Source organism: Falco punctatus (genome assembly GCF_963210335.1).
Source record: "Falco punctatus genome assembly, chromosome: 20".
Taxonomy (NCBI): domain Eukaryota; kingdom Metazoa; phylum Chordata; class Aves; order Falconiformes; family Falconidae; genus Falco; species Falco punctatus.
In genome coordinates, this window is record NC_137600.1 from 180,103 (window position 1) to 204,623 (window position 24,521).

At 66.3% G+C, this 24,521-nt stretch overlaps 1 protein-coding gene across 8 annotated transcripts; it reads left to right on the forward strand.

Moving 5' to 3' along the window:
* The first annotated feature begins 1,719 nt into the window (after positions 1-1,719).
* CAMK2B (calcium/calmodulin dependent protein kinase II beta) lies at positions 1,720-24,397 on the forward strand. Of its 8 annotated transcripts, none has more exons than XM_080370467.1 (21): positions 1,721-1,850; positions 4,713-4,807; positions 7,518-7,577; positions 8,104-8,158; positions 8,264-8,329; positions 10,002-10,074; positions 10,650-10,752; positions 11,536-11,619; positions 11,994-12,088; positions 12,304-12,426; positions 12,517-12,600; positions 13,414-13,456; positions 13,966-14,040; positions 15,786-15,826; positions 15,905-15,976; positions 17,227-17,271; positions 17,589-17,637; positions 20,356-20,431; positions 20,520-20,614; positions 22,416-22,650; positions 22,721-24,397. In XM_080370467.1, the coding sequence occupies exons 1-20, from the start codon at positions 1,786-1,788 to the stop codon at positions 22,646-22,648; spliced, it is 1,632 nt and encodes a 543-aa protein (XP_080226593.1). In that variant the 5' UTR covers positions 1,721-1,785; the 3' UTR covers positions 22,649-22,650; positions 22,721-24,397. The 8 variants fall into 8 exon arrangements, with proteins under 8 accessions (XP_080226594.1, XP_080226593.1, XP_080226595.1 ...); XM_080370469.1 differs by having other exon boundaries at positions 15,789-15,826; XM_080370468.1 differs by having other exon boundaries at positions 1,720-1,850; positions 22,416-24,397.
* The last annotated feature ends 124 nt before the right edge of the window (positions 24,398-24,521 follow it).

A 24,521-nucleotide genomic window follows, 5' to 3' on the forward strand; every position in this document is an offset into this window, starting at 1 on the left:
CCCCCCACACCTTGAGGCGCATGAGCCGGGGGTCCCCAGCCATCGTCCTGCCCCCCCCTCCCCTTCCCCTTGGTTTGCAATAAACACCTTTCTTGAGCAGGGGGCCTGCGAGTGATTCAGTGCCACCACCCAGGGGGCACGTGTGTGTCCTGACCCCCCCAGCACCACCCTGCTTGAAGGCCGGGGACAGGAACAGCCAAGGGAGACACATGGGGATGTCTGCCAGTGACCCTCATGTCCCCAGCGTGGGGCTGGGGAGAGGGTCCCACCCGTGTGGTAGTGGTGGCTGGATTTTGGGGCTCTGTGGGGGTGGATATGGGATCACCAGGGGGGGCTGGATTTTGGGGTCCCTTTTGGGGTTGAATATGGGATCCCTGGAGGGGCTGGATTTTGGGGTCCTTTCTGGGGGTGGATATGGGATCCCGGGGGTGGGGTGGGGCTGGATTTAGTGAGGTGGGCACTGGGTGCCTGGTGGCTTTGGGGGTGCCGACCTGGGATCTCGCCCCACAGCTCCCCAGCTCCCTGTCCCTGTGTCCCCCCTACATCTCCCCCATGCTGGGTGCTGAAATTTCTCGGTGGCGATGCACAAATATAACCGGGCTCGGCGCAGTCCCCCACGGCCGCCCACGGTCCCCATGGCAACGGCAGCGCCAGCCGCCAGCCGCCCACCCGCACTCGCCCCGCGCCCCAGGGTGGGCACCTACCCACCCCCCGCTCACCCCCCGGCCCCACTGGTGACACTGTGCCACGGCGGGCTGTGGCACCCAGCCAGGCCCTGGGCCTGCTGGTGGCCTCTTGTGTGTCCCCCCCAAAAGAAGCCTGCCCCCTCAGCAAGCCTTTGGCACTGGGGGGCTTCAAGGTGCCCTTGGGGGGGGGGGAGGACAGGATTTTGCTCCCCCCCGGTGTTTTGCCTCGGGCGGGGGGGGGGTGTTAAAGCCTGGAGGGGTTGTTTGGGGTGACATTGGGGGTGACATTGGTGTACGGGGGGGCTCGATATTGGGGGGTGTCCCGCGGGGGGGGTGGAGGGGGATGGTGGAGGGAGTGGATGTGGGATCCTTGAGAGGAGTGTCTGGATATTGGGGTCTTTTGGGGGGCGGATGGGGGCTAGGGGGGCACGGATTTGGGGTCCTTTGGGGGGATGTGAGGTCCCTGGGAGGGGATCTGGATATGGAGATATTGGGGGGGTGCCGAGGAGGGGGTCTGGATATGGGGACTTTGGGGGGGGGGGGATGCGGGTCCTCGGGGTGAGAGCATCTGAGTTTGGCATCCTTTGTGGAGGTGGTGTGGGATCTGTGGGAGGGGGTCTGGATACGGGGATTTTGGGAGGGGGGAATCAGGGAGACGGGTCTGGATATGGGACCTTTTTTGGGGGAGGACACACAACACACGGGGGACGTGGGTCCCTCCACCTGCGGGGCATTTGAGATAAAGGGGTCGCAGGGGGGTGGTCTGGCCCTGGAGCCACTGGGGAGAGGGGGATCCCCGCGGGGTACCGGGGGTTCAGCCCGGGGGGGGTTGGGGGGGGCGCGCGTGGCGACGAGCGGGGGGGTGGTCCCTGGCGCGGGGGCAGGTCCGAGGCGGCGGGTGCCCCGGGGGTGGGGGGGATCCCAGCCGCGGGGGGGGGGGGATGGGGGGCGGCGGGGGCTGTCCCGGACTGGTGCCTCCCCCGGCCGGTGCCTCCCCCGGCCCGGCAGCGCCTCCTCCCGCCCCCCCGCGCCAGGCGGAGCCGGAGCCGGAGCGGAGCCGGTGCCGGGGCGGCTCATTGCGGCGCGGCGCGGCGGCAGCATGGCCACCACCGTGCCCTGCACCCGCTTCACCGACGAGTACCAGCTCTACGAGGAGATCGGCAAGTAAGGGCCGCCGGCACCGGCACCGGCACCGGCACCGGCACCGGGCACGGGCACGGCACCGGCCGTGGGCGGAGCGCGGGGGGCGGCGGGGGCGGGGGGCGCTGGCCGGGGCTCCGGCCGCTGCTCGGTGCAGACGTGACGCATCCCCCCTTCCTCCGCGGGACGGGGCACCCGGGACCGGCTCCCCCACCGCCTCCGCCGCCCCCCCCTCCCTTTACCGGCCCTGCCCAGCCCCCCCCCCCCCCGGCTGCCCCCCCCCCCTCCCGCCCCGTACTGCCCTCCCCCCGGTACTGGCCCTGCCCCCCCCCCCCCCCCCAATACCGGCCCCCGCCGGTCCGGTGCCTGCCCCCCAGCATCTCCCCTCCCCGCCCCAGCCGCAGGGACCCTCGGGGTCTTGCAGCCCCCGGGGCGGCCCAGACCCCAAGTTCCTCCACGTACTCCCCGTCCCCATGGACCCCCCAGTCCCTGCAGCCCCCTTGTTCCCCAGGGACCCCCCCATCCTTACAGGCCCCCCTGATCTTTCCTGACAACCCCCCTCCGGTCCTTAACTATGCCCCAATCACCCCAGACCCCCCCAATCCTTCCATATTTCGCCCCCCCCCCCCCGCGCCGGTCCCCAATCATCCATCCCTATAGATGCTCCCAGTCCTTATAGCCACCCTTGACCCTATGGACCCTCATCTCTACAGACCCCCTCCTCCATGTCTCCTGGCCCCCCAGTCCTTATAGATCCCCCAGCACTCCCGATCCCGCCCCTGGCTTCTACAGCCCCCCCCCTCCAGTCTTTACAGCCCTCCCTTGCTCCTACAGACCCCCTCATCCTCACACACCCCCCCACCCATCTCTGAAGATCCTCTGGTCCTTAGAGCCGCCCCAGTCCTTATAGACCCCCATCCCTCCAGACCCCCCCTTACTGATACCCGCACCCCCGCCCCCAGCCCTTACAGCCGCACCAGTCCTTATAGACCTCCCAGACCCCCTCAATCCTGATAGACGCCCCCGCCTGAAGCCCTTACACCCCCCGGCCCCTATAGCCATCCCTCATCCTCCAGCCTGTCCTTGAGTACTTATAGGCACCTGCTCCTTTCAGACCCCCCCATCCTCCAGGCCCCCTTGCCCCCCACCCCTATGGATCTCCCAATCTCTCTGCGCCCCCCGTTGCTATAGACCGATCCATGTCTCCCCTCTGGTCCTTATAGCCCCTTCTCAGCCCCCAGCCCCCGTTAGACCCCTTTGGGCCTTATATAACTCCCCAGATCTGCTGCCCCCTCCCCCAGCCACCGGTCCTTATAGATGCCAGCCCTTCTGGACCCGTAGTCCTTAAAGACCCCCAGGTCCCCCCTGCCCCTCCCACCCCCATCCTTCCACCTCCCCAGCCACCCCTCCATCCATGACCCCCCCCGGGATGTGTGCTGGGGGGATCTGAGGAGAAACTCGTTTGGGGGGGGGCTAATTTGACCCGAAGGCCATGGGGCGGGGGCAGATCCCCTGGACCCCCGTGCAGACTGGAGGGAGTAAAACTGGGGGGGGGGGGCATGCGGGGGCAGACCTTGTCGGGGCAGAAGGTATGCCCCCCGCAGCCGGGGGACATTTTTCAGGGATAGATGTGGTCCCTTTGGGGGTACCTGGGGGGGTGGGGTGGGGGGAGATGTGGTGCCATCAGGGGCTATTCCCTCACTTTCCCCCAAATCCAGCCTGTCCTGATTGCCATGGCAACGCAGATCCCCCCATCCCTCCATGTCACCCACCAGCCGCTGTGCGTGTCTCCCCCCGTGCCCGGCTTGCCAGGGACATCTGCCCCTGGTCGGTGGGGAAACTGAGGCACAGGGCGGGGGGGGCACAGCAAATAGCAGTCGTCCCTCCCACAGGAGCTGGCACCCACTGTGTCCCCCTGTCCCCGGGGCCACGTGGGAGGGGATGGGGTGGCCGGGGGGTGCAAGGCCAGAGGGGATCCCCCCATCCGCCAGTGGTGGCAGGGTCCTCACCATCTGGGCCGGTGTGGGGCCCTCGGTGTCCCAGGACATGGGGACCCGGTGTGGTGGCAGGGGAGCACCTGGCCCCCAACCTCCTGGGGCCCACGTGTCCCCCGCGGGACCCTTGGTGTGGCGGCACAGGGGTGCTACTGGCACGGGGGTGCTGCCAGGCTCTGCCGTGACCCCAGCCCAGCACTGGGGGCTGTCCCCTGAGGGGGTTCCTTGGTGCCACCCCAGACGCTGCCCTGACCCCTCGAGCGTGGGTGCTGCTGAGCACCTGCTGCCCCTGGGGACTCTGGCAGGCAGGGACGGGCAGGAGTGTTGGTCCTGGGAGGGGGACAGGTGGTGGTGGCACTTGAGGGGGCTGCAGGCGAGTGGGTGTCCCTGCCCAGTGTGAGTATGACCACACTGTCCCTGTCCCCGGGATTGCCGGTGGCCACTGGCCCTGTGCCCGCTGCTACCGCTGCCACCATCGCTACCACCTCCGCCACCACCATGGCCACCGCCGCCACCATGGCCACCGCCGCCATCCGGGCCACCCGCCGTCCCCATGGCAACGGGCTGCCGGTGCCGGATCCTTCCCACGACCCCCTCCGTGATGCTGGTCCCAGGCCCCCCCGAGGCGCTCACCCCCCCGAGCCCACCCCCACCACATGGCACCCCCCAGCACCCCCATCCGCAGGCCCCCAGCGTGCCTGGGGCGGGGGCCAACTGGCATCAGGGCTCCCCCGGTGTCGGGGTTCACCCCGCGGGTGCTGAGTCACGGCCGGTGCAGCCCCTGGCCCCGGGGTGCTGAGTCACGGGGTGGGAGCCCACCCGTGCCTGGTTTCGGGGTGGGGGGGCTGAGACAGGCGGGGGGCACTGAGCCTGTCCCCCCCGCCCTCCCCAGGGGGGCTTTCTCGGTGGTCCGGCGCTGCGTCAAGCTCTGCACTGGCCATGAGTACGCCGCCAAGATCATCAACACCAAAAAGCTCTCTGCCAGAGGTAGGACCCCCCGGCGACCCCCCGGCACCCACCCCGGGGCCACCCCCAGCCCGGCCACCCGGGTGCCCATGGTAACACCCATGGTGCCCGTGACACCCGCGGTACGCATGATGCTTGGGGTGGGGGGGGGCTCCACGGGGGCTGGATCCAGCTCTGCCTCTCCCCGCTCCCTCCTGCTACCCTGTGGGACGCTCCCCCCAGCCCCAGGGTGCCCCTCGGAGCCCCGCAGCAGCCGTGGCGTGCCCTAGGGTGTGCACATGCGTGAGCAGCTCTTTGCGTGTGTGCATGCACATACGTGTGTATATGCATGTGCTTTGTGCAAAGGGGTCTGTGTGCGCGCAGCTGTGAGCAGTGTGTGTACACACAGGTGTGAGCAGTGCGGGTGTGTGCACTCATGGGTGTGAGCAGTGCGTGTGCATGGGTATGTGTGTGCACAGATGTGTGCAGTGCATGTCCAATGTGTACATGTGTGCATAGGTGTGTGCTGGGGGTGTGTGCATGCTTGCACAAGTGTGAGCTGTGTGTGATGTGTACATGGGGGGGGTGCAGTGTGTGTGTGCACAAGTGTGTGCGTGCAACAGTGTGAGCTCTATGTGTGCATGTGTGTGCACACAGGTGTGTGCGTGATGTGTACATGGGGTGTGTGCATGCGCAGGTGTGTGTAGTGTGTGATGTGCATGTATGTGTTCATGGATGTGTGCAGGCACATGTGTGTGCACATATGTGTGTACATGAGGGTGTGCACATGTAAGCAGTGCGGGGTGCACGAGTGTGTGCTCACACAGGTGTGTGTGCAGGGCTGTGAGCAGGCAGAGTGTGCGCGCGCTGTGTCAGTGGGTTTGTGGGTGTGTGTGCAGATGTCAGCAGTGCATGTGTGTATACAGGTGTGTGCACCGCATGTGTGGGGGTGTATGTGTGTGCACAGGTGTGAGCAGGGCATATGCATGTGTGCCTGTACTGGGCCACAGGGTGTGTGCACCCCTCAGCAGTGTGTGTGTGACCCTGTGCGAGGGGTGTGTGTGCACAGTGTACATGGGTGTGGGGGTGTGCACACGTGTGAGCAGGCAGCACATGGTTGCACTGAGTGCGTGCAGGTGTGCTCTGTGTACACACGTGTATGTACCTTGGCCATGAGTGTGTGTGCATGTGCACAGGTGTTTGCTCTGAGTACAGTGTGCATGGGGGTGTGTGCACATGTGTGTGCAGGTGGGGGATGTGTGTGATTGCTATACACGTGTGTGTACATACACACAGGTGTGGGGGGCTGTGAGCAGGTGCACACCCTGCCTGGCACAGCCCTTCCCTGCTCACACACACACACGCATGCGTGCACGCACACACACACACGTGCACAGACAGGTAGAGGCACACGACCTGATACACACAGACACATACACACAGAGGTACAAGCTGCATGCCCTGTACACACGTGTATGCACGTGGACAGGTACAGCCACATGCCCTGATAGACATGTACACAAACACAGCTACAGCCACACGCCCTCACACACACACAGATACAGCTGCACATCCTGACACACACACATCACACACACACACAGAGGTACAGCCACACGCCCTGATACGCACATATGTACAGACACACAGGTACAGCTGCACCCCCTGGTACGTACACACAGGTACAGCCGTGCGCTCGTACACTGGCAGTCACAGGTACGCATGTGTACAGCTGCAAACAGGTGCAGCTGCATGGATGTACAGCTGCAGACACAGCTACAGCCACACATAGGTACAGCATCACCTGTAGGTACACCTGCACACACAGATACTGCCATGCACGCAGGTACAGCTGCACACCACAGTACACACACAGGTACCACTACACACATACACTCATACAGTGGCAAACACATGTACACACGTGTACAGCTACACACAGGTGCAGCTGCACGCATGAGCGCAGCCTCATGGATGTACAGTTGCACACAGGTGCAGTCACATGTGGGTGCAGTGGCACACGTGGGTACAGCTGTGCACAAAGGTGCACCCATGCACACAGGTACAACCGCATGGATGTACAGCTGCACACACATGTACTGCCGCAAGCTGGGACAGTGGCACACACAGGTGCACGTGCACATGGGTACAGCCGCCCACAGGCACACCCGCACGCGCAGGCACACCTGCGCAACTACACGTACTACCCCCCACAGGGACAGGGACACCACACATACATCCACACCCACAACGCATGCACAACCACACCCATGCCCCCACACACATGTGCACAAGCACACACACATACAACCACACGTGTTTGCACACCCACAGGCACATACGCACACATCCATACATGCACAACCACACAGATGTGCATACACACATGCGCAGTTGCACACATGTGTGTACACATCTGCGCACAGCCACACACCCACGCACCCACATGTGTGCACACGCATGCAAACCCGCACACAGGTGCACATGCCCACGGGTGCACACCCACACACTCGTGTGCCCTGGCACACGCCGGCGCATGCATGCACAGTGACACACGCATGCACACCCACACGCACCTGCACAGCTGTGCGCACCCACCCACAGAGCCATGTGCACGCACGAGCGGGCACCTGCAGGCTCCTCGGGCTGGGGACAGGGATGGGGAGAGGGACCCCCTGTGGCGCAGGTGGGGCTGGGGTGCCCCGGGGTGGGGGATGGGGGGCGCGGAGCTGGCTGACCCCTGTCCCCCCAGACCACCAGAAGCTGGAGCGGGAGGCCCGCATCTGCCGGCTGCTGAAGCACTCCAACATCGGTGAGTGGTGCCTGGCCCAGACCACCCTGGGGACAGGCTGGGGGCCACCACGGGGGTGCGCAGGGTGCCACCCTGGGATGCGCTGGGTGCCCACCTGAGGACGTGTGGGGTGTCACCCCTGGGGTCCTGCTAGGTGCCACCCCAGGGACACGCTGGGTGCCACCATGAGGGCGTGCCACCCTGGGGACATGTGGGGTCCTGCTGGGTGCCACCCCAGCGACACACTGGGTGCCCCCTTGGGGTCCTGGGACACGCTGGGTGCCACCACAGGGGTGTGCCGTCTGCCACCCAGGGACACGCTGGGTGCCCCCTGGGACATGCTGGGTGTCACCCTGGTGACAGGTGGGGTCCTGCCCCTGGGGTCCTGCTGGGTGCCTCCCCCGGTGACACACTGGGTGCAGATGTGAGGGCTGCATGACATGGACACACGTGTGACAGACGTGGCGGCTGCCCGGGGCCCGTGGGCTCCTGGGGCCGAGGCTGAGCCTGTCCCTGTCCCTGTCCTGTCCCTGTCCTGTCCCTGCAGTGCGGCTCCATGACAGCATCTCAGAGGAGGGTTTCCATTACCTCGTCTTCGACCTGTGAGTGCAGCTGGGGGGGTCAGGGGGGATCGAGGGGTCCCGGGGGGGTCGGGGTGCCCAGGCACCAGGGTCCCAGGGTGACGCGGTGCCCCGGCTGCGTTGCAGGGTGACCGGTGGCGAGCTCTTTGAGGACATCGTGGCACGGGAGTACTACAGCGAAGCTGATGCCAGGTGAGCCCCCATGTCTCCCCCCGCCCCCCCCCCAAAGCCCCCTGGACACCCCCAGCCCCCCCAGTGCCCCCCCCCCATCCCCCGGGGGGGCTTCAGGGATGGGGCAGCTCCAGCAAGGCAGGCAGGGGGGGAGCCTAGTGGGTGGGAGGTGCCCACCCCCTTATTGTAACCCCCCACCGACTTCCATCCTGCTGCCGGGTGATCAGTGGGGCCCCCCACATCCCCCCCTCACCCCATGCTCCCACCACCAACCCCCGCCGCTGAGGCCTGGTGCTGTCATGATGTGCCGGGGGGGCTGGTGGCGGGTGGGGGGCCCCCAGGGCCCCCCCGTGCCTGTAGTGAGCCCCCAGCACCCTGTGTGCCCACCGTGTGCCCGTCCCCGTGGTCTCTGGGCTTTCACAACATTGTTTCTCCCCCTCTCTCGTTCCCCCCATCTCCACCCCCCCGTCCCCCCTCCCCGTGCCCTTCCCTCTGCCCTCTGTCCGTCCCTCCTGTCCTCCCCCCCCGCCCCCCCCACCCCCCTGTCTCCCATCACACCTCACTTGGGCTCTGCGTGTCCGCGTGTCCGTCTGTGTCTGTCCGTCCCACCGCTGCCCCCCTGCTTGCTACCCCCCGGCGCCCCATTCCCTGTGTTTTGCCTCCTGCCCCCCACCTGCCCCTTACCTGCCTCCTTGCCCCCCCTGCCCCCCAACCTGCCCCTCTGTCCTTCTCCCTCCTGCCTCTGTATCCTCCCCCCCACCCCCCATCCTACCCCCTACTCCCACCCCATTCCTCTCCATCCTGCCCCCCCACCCCCTTATCCCCACCCTGCCCCCCCTCCCGCCCCCCGCCCCCCGCCCCCCGCCCCCCGTTTTGTTTTGCAGTCACTGTGTCCATGAGCTATTAGCACGCGTTTCTCCCACCCATCACTTTGCCCCTGTGCAGAGGGAGCCACAGGTCAGTATAATGGGGGGGGGGGGCGGGGGGGCCGTGCCCCCTGCGCTGCCCCCACCCGCCGGAGCATCCCGCTTCCTGGCCCCCCGCTCCCCTTGCTGGGACCCCGCTTTGGGGCTCTCTCCTCCCTCCTTTTTCTGCCCCCCCTCCCCCCAGATTTTTTGCCCACCCCTTGCAGGGAGGTACCCCCCCCCCACATGCCCCAGCACCCCCAGCCGGGCAGGGGCCCCTCACTTCACCCCCATTTCAGCCTCTCATCCCCCTGCTCCTTCCTTCTTTCTTTCTTGTCTTGTCTCCATCCGCCCTCCCCGCACCCCCCTGTCCCCCCCTGTGAGTCCTGTCTGGGGGACCCCAGTGTCCAGGCAGCAGCAGGGCTGGGGGGGGTCCCCATGGCCAGCGAGGGGGCACAGCAGCACCATTAGGGTGACCCCCATGGCTCCATGCCAGGAGGGGAGCACCCCCTGATGGGCACCCAGGGGTGACCTCCCTCCAAGGCAGTGTCCCCCCCGCGGGGTGACCCCCCCAGGCAGGGGCGCAGGGGGGTGCCAAGCTCAGCACACCCCCCGTACGAGGTCACTGCGAGTCCCTCCCAGGGCGCAGCGGGCGGCTGGCAGCGGGGCGGGGGGGCTGATTTGGAGGGGGCGCAGGTCCCAGGTGGCCCTGGACGGGGGGGGGGTGGGAGGTGGCGGGGGGGGGGGGGCAGCATGCCCCTGACCCCCCCTCTGACGTTTGCGTGCAGCCACTGCATCCAGCAGATCCTGGAGGCCGTCCTCCACTGTCACCAAATGGGGGTCGTCCACAGGGACCTCAAGGTGAGTGTCCCCCCGTCCACCCGTCTGCACAGGGCGCTTCTCCCCCCTCCCCAGGTCTTTCCCTGTGTCCCCACATATGGGGGGGGGGTGGGGGGGTGGGCAGCTTTGTGGGTCCTCAAGCTCCCATGTCCTGGGGTGTGTGTCACTGAGCTCCCCGTGGGGCTGGCGGTGTCCCCTCTGCTCTGGGTGCCCCCACCTGCCATCTCCCCTTCCTGGAGGTGCGTGTGACGCCCCAGGCGGGGCAACCTGCGCTGAGCCAGGCGCTGTGACCCCCCGCTCACGCACACAACCCCCCTTGGGGTGCTGCGGGCGGGCATGAGCCAGGTGGGATGCGGGGCTGGGGGGGTGCTCGGGGCTGGCCCTGAGGCTGCAGGGCGATGCCGGGGTGAGGCCAGGGGTGACACGGTGGCACCGTAGGGACGGCAGGGGGACTGCCACCCAGGCACCCCCCAGCACTCGGCACGGGGACAGGCAGGTGGGCAGCGCCCGCTTGATGGCGGCAGCAAAGCCCCCTCTGCTCCCCCTCTGGTGTCCCCTCTCCCCTCGCCACCCTGTGCCCGGTGCTGCCGTGGCAGCCGGAGAACCTGCTCCTGGCCAGCAAGTGCAAAGGGGCAGCGGTGAAGCTGGCAGACTTCGGCCTCGCCATCGAGGTGCAGGGGGATCAGCAGGCCTGGTTCGGTGAGTGCCCACCGCGCCCTGCCCACCGCGCCCTGCCCCGTGCCCACCGTGCCCTCCCCGTGCCCACCGCTTCCTACCCACTGCTCCCTGCGTCCTGCCCACCGCATCCTGCCCTATGCCCACCGCTTCCTACGCACCATGCCCTGCCCCGTGCCCACTGCATCCTCCCTGTGCCCACCATGCCCTCCCTGTGCCCACCGCTTCCTGCCCACCATGCCCTGCCCCGTGCCCACCACGCCCTGCCCCGTGCCCACTGCATCCTCCCTGTGCCCACCGTGCCCTCCCTGTGCCCACCGCTTCCTACCCACCACGCTCTGCCCCATGCCCACCGCGTCCTGCCCTGTGCCTACCATGTCCTGCCCACCACGTCCTGGCACTGTGTCCTCCCTGTGCCCACCGCGCCCTCCCTGTGCCCACCGCGTCCTGCCTACTATGCCCTGCCCCATGCCCACTGTGTCCTACCTACCGCAGCCTGCCCCATGCCCACCGCGTCCAGCCCAGCGCGCCCTTCCCCGTGCCCACTGTGCCCTTCCCCGCGCCCACCACATCCTGCCCCATGCCCACCATGCCCTGCCCCATGCCCACCATGTCCCTCCCCCGTGCCCACCGCATCCAGCCCCATCCCCACCGCATCCCCACCCCGTGCCCAGCACACCGCTGCCCTGTGGCTGTGCCCCAGCCCCGTGTCCGCTGCCCGCTGCCTGACGCCCACCCTGCCCCTGCCCCTGCCCACCCCCTCCCACCCGCCACGGCTCGGCTCAGCTCCTGCCATCTCCACCCCAGGCTTTGCGGGCACGCCGGGCTACCTCTCCCCCGAAGTCCTGCGCAAAGAGGCCTATGGCAAACCCGTGGACATCTGGGCATGTGGTAAGAGCCCGGCCCCGCCGGCCCCCCACCTCGATCCCCTTCCCCATCCCTTCCTGCCCCTTTCCTGGCTCCGTCCCAGTTGCATCCCAGTCCCATGCCAGTATCATCCTCTTCCCCATCCCAGTTCTGTGCTGGTCCCGTCCTAGTTCCTGTCCCAGCCCCATCCCAGTCCTCATCCGTGTCCCCATCCTGGTCCTGTCCCCACCCTGGGCTGTGTGCCCCGGCTGTGCTGTGCTCTGCTGGGTGTCTGGATGCTGCCGCGGGGAACATGGGGACAGGCCAACCTGGGGACACTGGTGTCCCTGGGCAGGGCTGGAGGGAGCCGCGGGGAGGTCCCTGTTCCCCTAGCCCTGACTCTGCTCTCCCTCACCCAGGTGTCATCCTGTACATCTTGCTGGTGGGGTACCCCCCATTTTGGGATGAGGACCAGCACAAACTCTACCAACAGATCAAGGCTGGTGCCTATGACGTAAGTCCCCGGTGCCAGCACCCCCTGCACTGCAGCCGGGTGGCCCGTTAACTCTGGAACCTACTGAGGGACACTACAGCTAATCATCACCAGGCAGAGCCTGGGGGATGGCTTTGGGCCACATCTCTGGTGGCTGCCCAGGGACTTGGCAAGGGGACTCTCTTGGCAAGGCTACTCTCCCCAGCCATCACCCCCGTGTCCCCACCCCTCCCCAGTTCCCTTCGCCTGAGTGGGACACGGTCACCCCCGAAGCGAAAAACCTCATCAACCAGATGCTGACCATCAACCCTGCCAAGCGCATCACAGCCCACGAAGCCCTCAAGCACCCGTGGGTCTGCGTAAGTGCTGTCCCTGCTCCGTGTCCCCCCGGTGTGTCCCCCAGCCCGGTGGCCCCTGGCGCCTGGCACTGACCCCGTTGTCCCCCGCAGCAACGCTCGACCGTGGCCTCCATGATGCACAGGCAGGAGACGGTAGAATGTCTGAAAAAGTTCAACGCCCGGAGGAAGCTCAAGGTGAGGGATCCTCAAGGGACGGCGTGGGCTGGATCCGTGCCCGGTGCTTCCCCCCCAGCGCAGCAGCCACTGTGCCCATGCCGGGGCCGTGTGCTCCAGCCAGCGCCCGCTGCAGCACAGTCCCATCCCCCATCCCAGCTACCCCTGCTGCCACCCCGGTGCTCCCCTGCCTGGCGTGGTCCCATCCTGGCAGCGCCCTCGTGCCTTCCCGCGGGGCACAGCCCTGTCCCAGCGGTGCTGTGGCCCCGTGCCTGGTGCTTTGCTATGTGGGATGGTCCCCTCCCGGCTGTGCCTGCTGTGGCATGGTGTCACGCTGGCCGTGCCGGGTGCTTTGCCGGGGGCCGGGGGCCCGTCCCAGTGATACCCGGCGCGGCACGGCCCCAGCCTGCCCCTGCCCGGCAGGTTTCCCAGCACCACGGTCTCACCCTGGTCATGCCCAGTGTGGTGCCCCCTGCCATGGTCCCATCCTGTCCTGCCTGGCGTGTCACACCATGCCATGGCCCTATCCTGCACCCCTGCCCCCCCATCCCATCACCCCCGCCCCAGCCTCACCATGCACCCCCTGCCGCACTGCCCCCCCATCCCATCATGCCCCCCGGCCTCATCCTGCACTCGTTGCCCCCCCATCCTATCGCCTCCCATCCTCATCCTGCCCCACTGCCCCCCCATCCCATCACCCCCGCCCCAGCCTCATCCTGCACTCCCTGCCCCACCCTCCCCATCCCATCATCACCCCCATCCTCATCCTGCACACAGCCCGCCCCCCACCCCCCACCCCCCCCACCCCAACTCACCCTGCCCCCTTCCTTGCAGGGCGCCATCCTCACCACCATGTTGGCCACCAGGAACTTCTCAGGTAAGGAGGGGCTCCCGCTGGCTGGGGGGGGCCGGGGGCCACAGCCCCCCCGCCCGCAGCCCCCGCCGAGGCCGGTGCCCCCCTCCCCCTCTCTCTGTCACTGTCTTTCTCTCTTTCTCCCCCTCCCCCCCTTAACCCCCCCCATTTTTTCCCTGTCGGCGAGGACGGGGGCGTGCATTAGCCAAGGGGGGGGCAGGATCCGCCCCCCCCCCGCCCCACGCACACAGCAGCAGGTAGTGCCGGGTCCCCGTGTCCCCCCCCCCGCCGACTCCGGTGGCTGGCGGGGGGGGGGGACACGGTGGGAGGGGACGGAGCAGCACGAGCCACCCCCAGGCCTGAGGCCGGGGTAACGGGCACCCCAGGGCTTGCTGTTGGGGGGCGGAAGGGTGGGAAGGTGGGGGTCTTGGCTGCAGCGCCCCCCCCCCGCCCACCTGCCCCTTCCCCCTAACAGGAGCTCTGCTCCCTTCTCTCCTCTCTCTCTCTCTCTCTCCTGCGGCTCCTGCCCGCAGTGGGCAGACAGACCACCGCTCCTCCGACCATCTCGGCGGCCGCCGCCGGGGCCCCCCTGGGGCTGGTGGAACAAGGTAGACGCGTCCGCAAAGGGCCCCCCCGGCCCCCCCGGCCCTGCTTGGTTTCTGTGTCCCCCCCATCTCCCCGCCCCAGATCCTTTGTCCCCACGTCCCGTCCCCCCAACCGTCCTCTTCCTCACACCTCCCCCCCCCCCCCCAACGGGTTTCGGGTGCCCTCCTCGGAAATCGGAGCGCATGCATGGACCCCCCGCATTGCCTCCCCCCGTCCTGCACCCCCCAGCCTCTCCCCTTCCCCGTGGGGACTGAGAGATGCCACCGTCTCCCCCTGCCGCTATCACTCCCCGGTTGGCGCCGGGGGGGAGTCTGCGCCCCCCCACCCCCCTGCAGTGCTTGACCCCCATTCCCGGGGGGGTTGCTTGGGTGCTTGTGCCCTGCTCTGGGCCAGTGGTCCCTGGGGGGAGGATGACACACTGTGGTGGCACCCCCAGGGGACCCCCACCTGGGTCAGCAATGGGGAGCTGGGGCAGGGGGAGATAATTTCAGGGCGCCCTCCCCATTGCTCCCACCCCACGGCACTGCCCCCCAGCCCCTGCACACAGAGGGGCCACGCTTGTGCATGGAGGGGGGCAAACCAGCTGCATGCCCTGTGGTCCCCCCGTGGCCCCCCCTGTGTCTGCCCCTCGCGCACACCCCCAGCATGTGCCCCCCCGCCCTGCATGCCCCCCTGCATGCCCTCTCGCACGTTCCTCCCCCACGGCTTCCCGAGAGCTGTAGCCAGTGTTCGTGGCACCGCGAAACACTCGGCGGGTCTTAAACCATGCCCCCACCCCCAGGGCTACAGCGGCCCCCCCCCTGCGCCGGGGAAACCCCCCTCCGCCCCCCCCTAATTCGGCTCTGGTTTAAACCCCCACCTCTCAGCGCCCGCCTGCTTTCGGAGGAGGGACCGGGACCCTTGGGGACACCCTGCCAGGGACCTCTGTAGGGACATGGGTCCACGGGGGGGGCAGGGGTGTCCCCTCCCCCCCCATTTCCCCCCCCCCCCCCCCAACATTGGGTGCTGATCCATGCCACCCAGCTGTCACCAGACTTGCACAGCGCCCCCCCCCCCACTGTGACGCTAGCAAGGGGGTCCTCGAGTTCAGAGACGTGACGAGGATGCTTGAGGTGACACCCCCACCACCGCCAGCTGTGCCCCCCTGCCATGTCCCTGTCCCCCCCACTGGCCAGAGAATATGACAGGAGTGACAGATGCTCCCCCAGCCCCCGTCCTCGTCCCCCTCCAGAATGGCACTGGGTGGGGCACAGGAGGCCGCCCCCCCCCCGACTCAAATATCTTTTTTATGTTTTGTTTTTGTTTTTTTTTTTTTATGTTTGTCCCTTTTTCCTCCTTTTTCCACACGTTTCTCTCTCATCCCCTCCCCCCCTCCCCTGCTCTCTCTTGCTTTCCTCTCTGCATTTCTCCAAGGTAAGCCAGCCCTGGCCCCCCTCTGCGGGGGCCACCAGGATGGGACCCCCCACAGCTCATGTGTGTGTCCCCCAGGTTGGGGACCCTCCCCTCAGGCTGGGGACACCCCCAGGATGGGGACATCCCCAGGTTGGGGACACCCCCCGCTAGGTTGGGGACACCCCCAGGTTGGGGGACCTTCCCCTCCCAGCGTGTCTCCCCTCCGCAGCACCTGGGTGGTGGGTGCTGGTGGCGCCCAGTGGGTCATCGGGGGGGGGGGGAGCACTGAGGGAGGGACAGGGGGACACACACACAAGGGAGGGGACAGCTGCTGATACTCTCTCCCCCTTCGCAGCAGCTAAGAGCTTACTGAACAAGAAGGCAGACGGCGTGAAGGTGAGGGGCTGCGGGGGGGAACCGCGGGGGGGCTGCCCCCCCTCCCCGTGCCACTGAGCCCCCTGTCTCTCCCCCCAGCCCCAGACCAACAGCACCAAAGGCAGCGCCGGTGTCACCAGCCCCAAGGGGACACTCCCACCTGCCGCGCTGGTAGGTGCCCCCCACCCTGTCGTCCCCCCTCCTGGCCACATCCATCCCACCATCCCATCCCATCCATCGCCATGCGCCCACACCCCCCACCCCCCCCGCCCCGTCCTCGTCTGTCTGTCTGTCCAGCTGTCCCTGGGGTTGCTGGAGATGGGGGGGTGTCATGAGGATGGAGGGGGGGTGCAGGATGCAGGCAGGATGCCCCTCGCAGGGACGGCAGGTGGGTGCAGGATGGGTGCAGGGGGGTGCATGTTATGGGTGTGGCGGTGCCCCGTGCTGCGGATCATGCGGTGGGTGCAGGATACTGGCCCAGGGATGGGGCTGCTGACCCTCATCCTGCGGTGAGGTAAGTGCAGGATGCGGCACAGGGCTGCCAGGCTGGTGCAGCGGGTGCAGGACGTGGGGATGCCCTGGCAATGCAGACAGCAAGGTGGGTGCAGGATGCGGGCACGGGGGTGCCCGCCGCCACCCAGCTGGCACAGCGGGTGCGGGGTACGGGCCCGAGCATGTCTGGCTGGTGCCGTGAGCACAGGATACAGGCGTAGGGATGCCCAGCGGGCACAGTGAGCGCAGGGTACAGCCGTGGGGATGTGTGGTGGGTACAGCAAGTGCAGGATCTGGGTGCAGAGGTGCTCGGCTGGCGCAGTGCGTGCAGGACACGGGCATGCTGGTGCCCAGCTGGAACACTAAGTGCAGGATATGGGCACAATGACGCCCAGCTGGTGGACACAGGCACGGGGGTGCGCAGCCGGCACAGCGAGTGCGGGACACGGGCACCGGCGTGCCCAGCGAGTGTGGGACACTGTGGGTGAGTAAAGGGGTATCCAGCCCACGGAGCGAGTGCGGGATGCGGCAGAGGGATGCTCAGCTGGCACAGTGAGTGGAGTTCACGGGCACAGGGATGCCCGGTCAGCACAGCAGATGCAGGACACGGGCACGGGACTGCCCTCTACAACCCAGCCGGCCCTCCCTCGGCTGTCTCGCTGCGCCTCTCTCCCTGCTCTCTGCCCCCTTCCCCGCCTCTCCCACCTCTGTCTTTCTGTGAATTAAACCATTTGGCTTTCGCTGGACTAATGACTCTCTGCTTCTCTCCCCCCCTCTGCCCCTCCCCGAATCCGGTCTGGGTCTCTCTTCGCCCCCGTCCGCGTGCTGCTCGCTCCGTCGTCCTCCCCCTCCGTTGTCCCCCTCCCTGGGCTCTTGCTTCGTCCCCCGTCCCCCCCCCCCCGCCTCTGTCTCTCTCCCTTCTCCCGTAGGAGCCTCAAACTACTGTAATTCATAACCCTGCGGACGGCATAAAGGTATTGCTGCCTCCCTTCCCTTCGCGCCTCGCCGCGTTCGTTAGCCCTTGGGGTCGTTTGGGGCCCCGCTTTCCGCCTCCATCCTCGCCCCAGCATCAGCCATGGCGCAGGGTGGGGAGGGGGCTGACGTGGCGCTGGAGCGGATGAGGAGCGCGCACGGGGCGCAGTGATGGTGGGGGCTCCCCCCCACGGCGTCCGCCATCGCCGGGGTCCTGCTGAGCCCCGGCCGGGCTCACACCCGCCGCCCCCGGCTGGGCCCGATTCTGACCCTCTCTGTTTGTGTCTCTCCCCCTGCACCGCCGCTGTCCTGCTGGCAGGAGTCGTCCGATAGCACCAACACCACCATCGAGGACGAGGACACAAAAGGTGACGGGAGGGCTGCGGAGCAGGGCTAGCACTGGGATGCGCTGGGAGGGTGCTGGAATGTGCTGGGATGCACTAGGATGGCACTGGGATGCACTGGGAGGGTGCTAGAATGCACTGGGATGGAGCTGGAATGCATTGGGATGGCACTGGGGTGCACTGGGAGCGTGCTGGAATAGAGCTGGGATGCACTGGGACATGCACTGGAAGGGTGCTGGAATGCACTAGGATGGAGCTGGGATGCACTGGGATTTCACCAGGATCCACTGAGATGGCACTGAGATGCAATTTGACAAAACTGGGATGGCACTAGGGTGGCAGTAGAATGCATTGGGGTGTACTGGAATGGCACTGGGATGGCACCAGGATGCATTGGGATGGCGCTGGGATGCATTGGGGTGCACTGAGAGGTCACTGGGATGCACTGGGACAGCACTGGGATGAAGCTGGGATGCACTGGGATGGCACCAGGATGCATTGGGGTGCACTGGGATGCACTGAGATGGCACTGGGATGCAATTTGATGGCACTGAGATAGCACTGGGATGCATTGGGGTGCACTGAGACATCACTGGGTTGCACTGGGACAGCACTGGGATGGAGCTGGGATGCACTGGGATGACACCAGGATGCATTGGGGTGCACTGGGATGCACTGAGATGGCACTGGGATGCAATTTGATGGCACTGGGATGGCACTGGCATGGTGCTAGGGTGGCAGTAGGATGCATTAGAGTGTAATGGAGTGGCAGTGGGATGCACTGGGATGGCACTGGGATGCACTGGGATGGAGCTGGTATGCACTGGGATGGCACCAGGGTGCATTGGGTTGTACTGGAATGAAACCAGGATGCATTGGAACACACTGTAGTGGCACAGGGATGGCAGTGAGATGCTCTGGGGTGCACTGGGATGGACTGGGACACCACTGTACTGGCATAGGACACATTGGGATGGCACTGGTATGGGATGAGATGGCACCAGGATGCATTGGGGTGCACTGGCATGGCACATTGGGGTGCACTTTAATGGTACAGGGATGCACTGGGATGCTCTGGAATGGCACTAGGATGCATTGGAGTTAACTGGGATGGAACTGGGATGTATTGGGATGCACTGCATTGGCATAAGGACAGCCTAAGGATGGCACTGGGATGCTCTGGAATGGCTCTGGGATGGCACTGAGCTGCATTAGGGCGCACTGAGATGGACTGGGATGGCACTGAGATGCTCCAGCATGCACAGGGAAACAGTGGGATGGTACCAGCATGAACTGAGATGCACTGGAATGGCAGTGTAATGCACTGGATGGAACTGAGGTGTACTGGAATGCACTAAAATGGTACTGGGATGCACTGGGAAGCAGTAGAATGGTACTGCAATGCACTGAAATGGAACTGGGATGTATTGGGATGCACTGGAATAGCACTGGGACACAGTAGATTGTCACTGAGATGCAGTCGGATGTCACTGGGATGCACCGAGGCAAATGGGAGTGTAGTGATATGATCTGGCATAGCACTGGGGTGTACTGGGGTCGAACTGGTCTATATTGGAATGCACTGGAGTGGCAGTGGGATGCAGTAGGATGGCACTGGGATGCACTGGAGTGGCGTCAGGATGAATTGAGACATTGGGATATAGTGAAGTGGGCTGCATTGAAATGGCACTGGAGCACACTGGGATTGCACTGAGGTGCACTGGGACACACTGGACTTCAACAGCATGACACTGGGATGCACTGAGATGGAACTGGGGTGAACTGGAATGCACTGGAAGGGCACTGGGATACAGTAGGTTGGCACTGGGCTGCACTGAAATGGACTGGGATGGTCCTGAGATGTACTGGTGTAAACTAAGATGTTTTGGGATGCCCTGGGACGGTAGTGGAACATACCTGATTGTAACTGAGATGTAGTGGGATGCACTGGAATGTACGGGTGAGTCACTGGGATGCAGTAGGATTGCACTGGGATGGAACTGGGGCATATTGAAATGCACTGGGGTGGCTCTGGGATGCACTAGGATGTATTGGAGCACACTGGAGGAACACTGGGATGCACTGGGATGCAATGGGATAGCACTGGGATGTGTTGTGATCACTTACATGGAACTGGGATCTATTGTAATACATTGAGATGGTACTGGGATGCACTGGAATGGCACTGAGACAGAGTGGGATGGCACTGGGTGTATTGGGATGCACTGGAATGGCACTGGGATATAGTGGGGCATGCAGGGTTAACATTGGGATGCACTGGGAAGCACTGGAACATGCTGAACTGGCACTGGGAGGGCACTGGGATGGCACTGGGCAGCACTAAGGCATGCTGGGAGGGCATAGGACCCCTGGGTGTGGGGATGCTGATACTGGTGTGGCAGAGCTGTGGGGACCCTGGGTGCGTGGAGGTCCCTGTGTCTGTCCCCATGGTCTCTGTCGTTGTCCCCCTCCACGGTCCCTGTGCCTGTCCCTGCCATGGTTTGTCTGTTCCCCCCACCCCCGCCATGGTCCCTGTCTGGCCCCATGGCCCCCCTCCCATGTGTCCCTTCTCCATGTCCCATGTCACCGTGTCCATCCCAATGTCCCGGCCACTCACCCCCACAGCACGTGTCTGTCCCTCTCCCCTCAGCCCCCCCACCCCCCCAGTCCCTCTGCTCTGCCCCAGGGGACCCTGGCACGGGGACAGGGACAGGGCAGTGACACTGGCCATCCCCCCCCCAGCCCGCAAGCAGGAGATCATCAAGATCACGGAGCAGCTCATCGAGGCCGTCAACAACGGGGACTTCGAGGCTTATGCGTGAGTGGGGTCCTGTGGGCGGGGTTGGGTGGGGCTGGGGGGGTGGGGCAGGGCGGGGCGGGGCTGCCACTCACCCACTGCCTTGCAGGAAGATCTGCGACCCTGGGCTCACCTCCTTCGAGCCTGAGGCCCTGGGCAACCTGGTGGAGGGCATGGACTTCCACCGCTTCTACTTCGAGAACTGTGAGTGCCTGTCCTGCCTGCGCCCTGCCTGTCCTGCCTGCCCTGCCTGCCCTGCCTGCCCTGCCTGCGCCCTGCCTGTCCTGCCTGCGCCCTGCCTGTCCTGCCTGCGCCCTGCCTGCCCTGCCTGCCCTGCCTGTGCCCTGCCTGTCCTGCCTGCGCCCTGCCTGCCCTGCCTGCCCTGCCTGCCCTGCCTGCCCTGCCTGTGCCCTGCCTGTCCTGCCTGCGCCCTGCCTGTCCTGCCTGCGCCCTGCCTGCCCTGCCTGCCCTGCCTGCGCCCTGCCTGCCCTGCCTGCGCCCTGCCTGCCCTGCCTGTCCTGCCTGCGCCCTGCCTGTCCTGCCTGCGCCCTGCCTGCCCTGCCTGCCCTGCCTGCGCCCTGCCTGTCCTGCCTGCGCCCTGCCTGTCCTGCCTGCGCCCTGCCTGCCCTGCCTGCGCCCTGCCTGCGCCCTGCCTGCCCTGCCTGCCCTGCCTGCGCCCTGCCTGCCCTGCCTGCGCCCTGCCTGCCCTGCCTGCGCCCTGCCTGCCCTGCCTGTCCTGCCTGCGCCCTGCCTGTCCTGCCTGCGCCCTGCCTGCCCTGCCTGTCCTGCCTGCCCTGCCTGTCCTGCCTGCGCCCTGCCTGCCCTGCCTGCCCTGCCTGCGCCCTGCCTGCCCTGCCTGCCCTGCCTGCCCTGCCTGTCCTGCCTGTCCTGCCTGTCCTGCCTGCCCTGCCTGCGCCCTGCCTGCCCTGCCTGTCCTGCCTGCGCCCTGCCTGCCCTGCCTGTCCTGCCTGCGCCCTGCCTGTCCTGCCTGCGCCCTGCCTGCCCTGCCTGCCCTGCCTGCGCCCTGCCTGTCCTGCCTGCGCCCTGCCTGCCCTGCCTGCGCCCTGCCTGTCCTGCCTGCGCCCTGCCTGCCCTGCCTGCCCTGCCTGCGCCCTGCCTGCCCTGCCTGCGCCCTGCCTGTCCTGCCTGCGCCCTGCCTGCCCTGCCTGTCCTGCCTGCGCCCTGCCTGTCCTGCCTGCGCCCTGCCTGTCCTGCCTGCGCCCTGCCTGCCCTGCCTGCCCTGCCTGCCCTGCCTGTCCTGCCTGCCCTGCCTGTCCTGCCTGTGCCCTGCCTGTCCTCTGCCTTTGCCCTGCTTGTGCCCTGCCTGCCCTGCCTGCACCCTGCCTGCCCTCTGCCTTTGCCCTGCTTGTGCCCTGCCTGTGCCCTGCCTGCACCCTGCCTGTGCCCTGCCCATCCCTTCTCCATCCATCCTGCCTGTCTCTGTTGCCCCTGCCTGTCCACCCCGGCTGTCATGCCTGTGCGCTGCCTGCCCTGCCTTTCTCCCTCCCCATCCTACCTGTCCCTTTGCCTGTCCCCTGCCTGTGCCCTGCCTGTCCCCCTCGGCTGTTTTCTGCCTGCTTGCCCACCCTGCCTGCCCAGCCTGTCTGGCTGCCTACCTAGCTGGCACCTCCTGTCCTGCCTGTCCACAGCCCTGCCCTGCCCGCCTGCCTGGATGCCTTATCTGGCCCTACCTGCCCCCACCCCCCCCACCCCCCACCTGCCAGGTAGTCTTGGCCACCCACTGCCCATCCGTCCGTCCATCCAACCTGCCTCGCCCCTGCCCAGCCCCTCTGTCTGTCCTTCCTGTCCCCCTGCCCGTCCCCTGTCTGGTCGCTGTCTGCTGCCCTGCTTGTCCTGCCTCTTCCCCATCTCTGCCTGCCTTGTCTGGCCTGCCCGCCCCCCCGCCCGCCTGCCCATCCCTGTCCTGCCCGGCCACCCCTCTGCCTGCCCTGCCAGCACCCCTGCCCCTCGCCCTGCGCGCCGCTGACGGCCCCCCCCCCCGCAGTGCTCTCCAAGAACAACAAGCCCATCCACACGACCATCCTGAACCCCCACGTGCACGTCATCGGGGACGACGCCGCCTGCATCGCCTACATCCGCCTCACCCAGTACATCGATGCCCAGGGCCGGCCCCGCACCAGCCAGTCCGAGGAGACCCGCGTCTGGCACCGCCGCGACGGCAAGTGGCAGAACGTCCACTTCCATGGCTCGGGGGCGCCCGTCGCCCCGCTCCAGTGAAGGTGAGTGCGGGATTGGGGGGAGGGGGGTGCCCTGCTTCTGGCTCACCAAGGGTGTCCCCCATCCCCACAGAGCTCGTGGTGGCTGTCCTGGTTCCAGCCCGACGGAGACGGCGATGGGAGCCGAGCCGGCAGCCGGAGCTGCGGCCCTGAAGCACGCGTCCGCATGCCTGTCCCCCCTCCGCCCCGGCCCCTGCTCCTCCCCCCACCAGTGCCTGTGTTTGCAGAAAACAAAAAGACAAAAAAAAAAAAAAAAAGCCAAAACGATGAAAACAGAAAAAAGAAAAAAAAAAAAAAAAGGGGGGGGGGGGGAGAAACCTCCCCCCCCCCAAACCCCAACCCAAACACACACCCAAAACCCAACCCAGCCACTCAGCCACAGGCAGAGGGGCTGGGGGGGACAACCCCACAGCCAGACCCCCCCTCTCTGCCCGTCTCCGCCTGGGGGGAGTGTGTCTCCCAGCTGGTGGAAGGGGGGCGCAGTGGCGGGGGGTGGGGGGGTCCCGACCCCCGTCCCGGCTGTGCTTGTGGCGTTTCGCTGTTGCTGGTGGTGGATGTTGTTCTTTGGACTCCGCTTTTGCTCTTTCCCTCCCCGATCCCTGTACATAGAGAGAGCTCTTTATTTTTGAATTCCCACGGGGGTCCCCGGCCACGGGGGGCTGCTGGGTGGTAAGCAAGGCTGAGGGGGGGGGACAGATCCCCCCCCAAAAAAAGTCCAGCGCTACCCCCAGGAGCGATGCCGTGAGGGAACTGAGGCTGATCCCAGGCACTGCTGGGGTGGGGGCACGGTGGGTGCCTTTGGGAGGGTCCCCCGGCAGGCATCCCTGTGTCCCCAGCCTGGTGACAAAGACCAGGCACCCAGCACCCTGTTTCCCCCTCCCCGGGCAGGCGGGTGGCTGGGTCCTGGCTCCAGGTGCTGGCAGGTTTTGGCAGAGGTGACAGGGTTGGGGGGATGCGGGTGCCATGTGATGGGGCTGGGGCGTGGCCGGGGGGCTGCGGCCCAGGCAGCGGGGATGGGGCGGGGGGATGGGGGCAATCCAGCCAGCACTGACGCAGCATCGAAAGCACTTTAGACTAAGAGAACGGGTCTCTTAGGGGGCACAGGCTGCTCCGCCGGGTGCTGGGCGTCCCCCGCTGCTCCCCCCACTGCACAGGGGCACCGGGCAGCGCTCCCAGCTCCGGCCGAGGGTGTTTACTACCCTCCTGCCTCCCTTCCCCCCAGCCAGTGCTCAGGGGGACCCCATCTCCCCCCAGTTCTTCTTCCTTGGGGGAGGCATCACCCACTCTGGGCACTCTCCAGCTCGGCCACGCGTTTTCCCTGGGGCTTCCCCTTCCTCCACCTCTGCGTCCGGAGGCACCGTGTGTTGCTGGGGGCTGGTTTTGGCTGGGGGGGGGGGGGGGGGGGGGGGGGGGGGAGGGCTGGGGGATATCTATTTCTTTTTTTAATTATTATTATTTTTTTCTGCATGCCCTTTGCGCGGGAGCAAACCTCGGGCGCTAATGCTGTATGTCGAGGAGCTGAGCTGAGCTGTTACTGTCCCATGAATGCTGGTGGATCGTTGCCAAATTTTTCTCTTCTCCCCTTTTCTCTCATTCTTTTTCCGTGTGTCGTCCCTGCCCCCCCCCCCCCCCCCCCCCCGGCACATCCCTGTCCCCCCAATCCTTTTGTCTTTTCTTTCTGAGCCTTGTAAGTGTATAAGATGACTCTGATTTTGTTTTTGTCTCGGGAAAACTGCAAATAAATTATGAGGAAAAACAACTGACCAAAAAAAGTAGCTGGAGGGAGAAGGCTGAGTACGTCCCTACATGCTGGTTTGCCCCCAGGGCCCATGGGGATGCCCCTCCGGCCCTGCCCGGCCCGATTCCCACCCAGG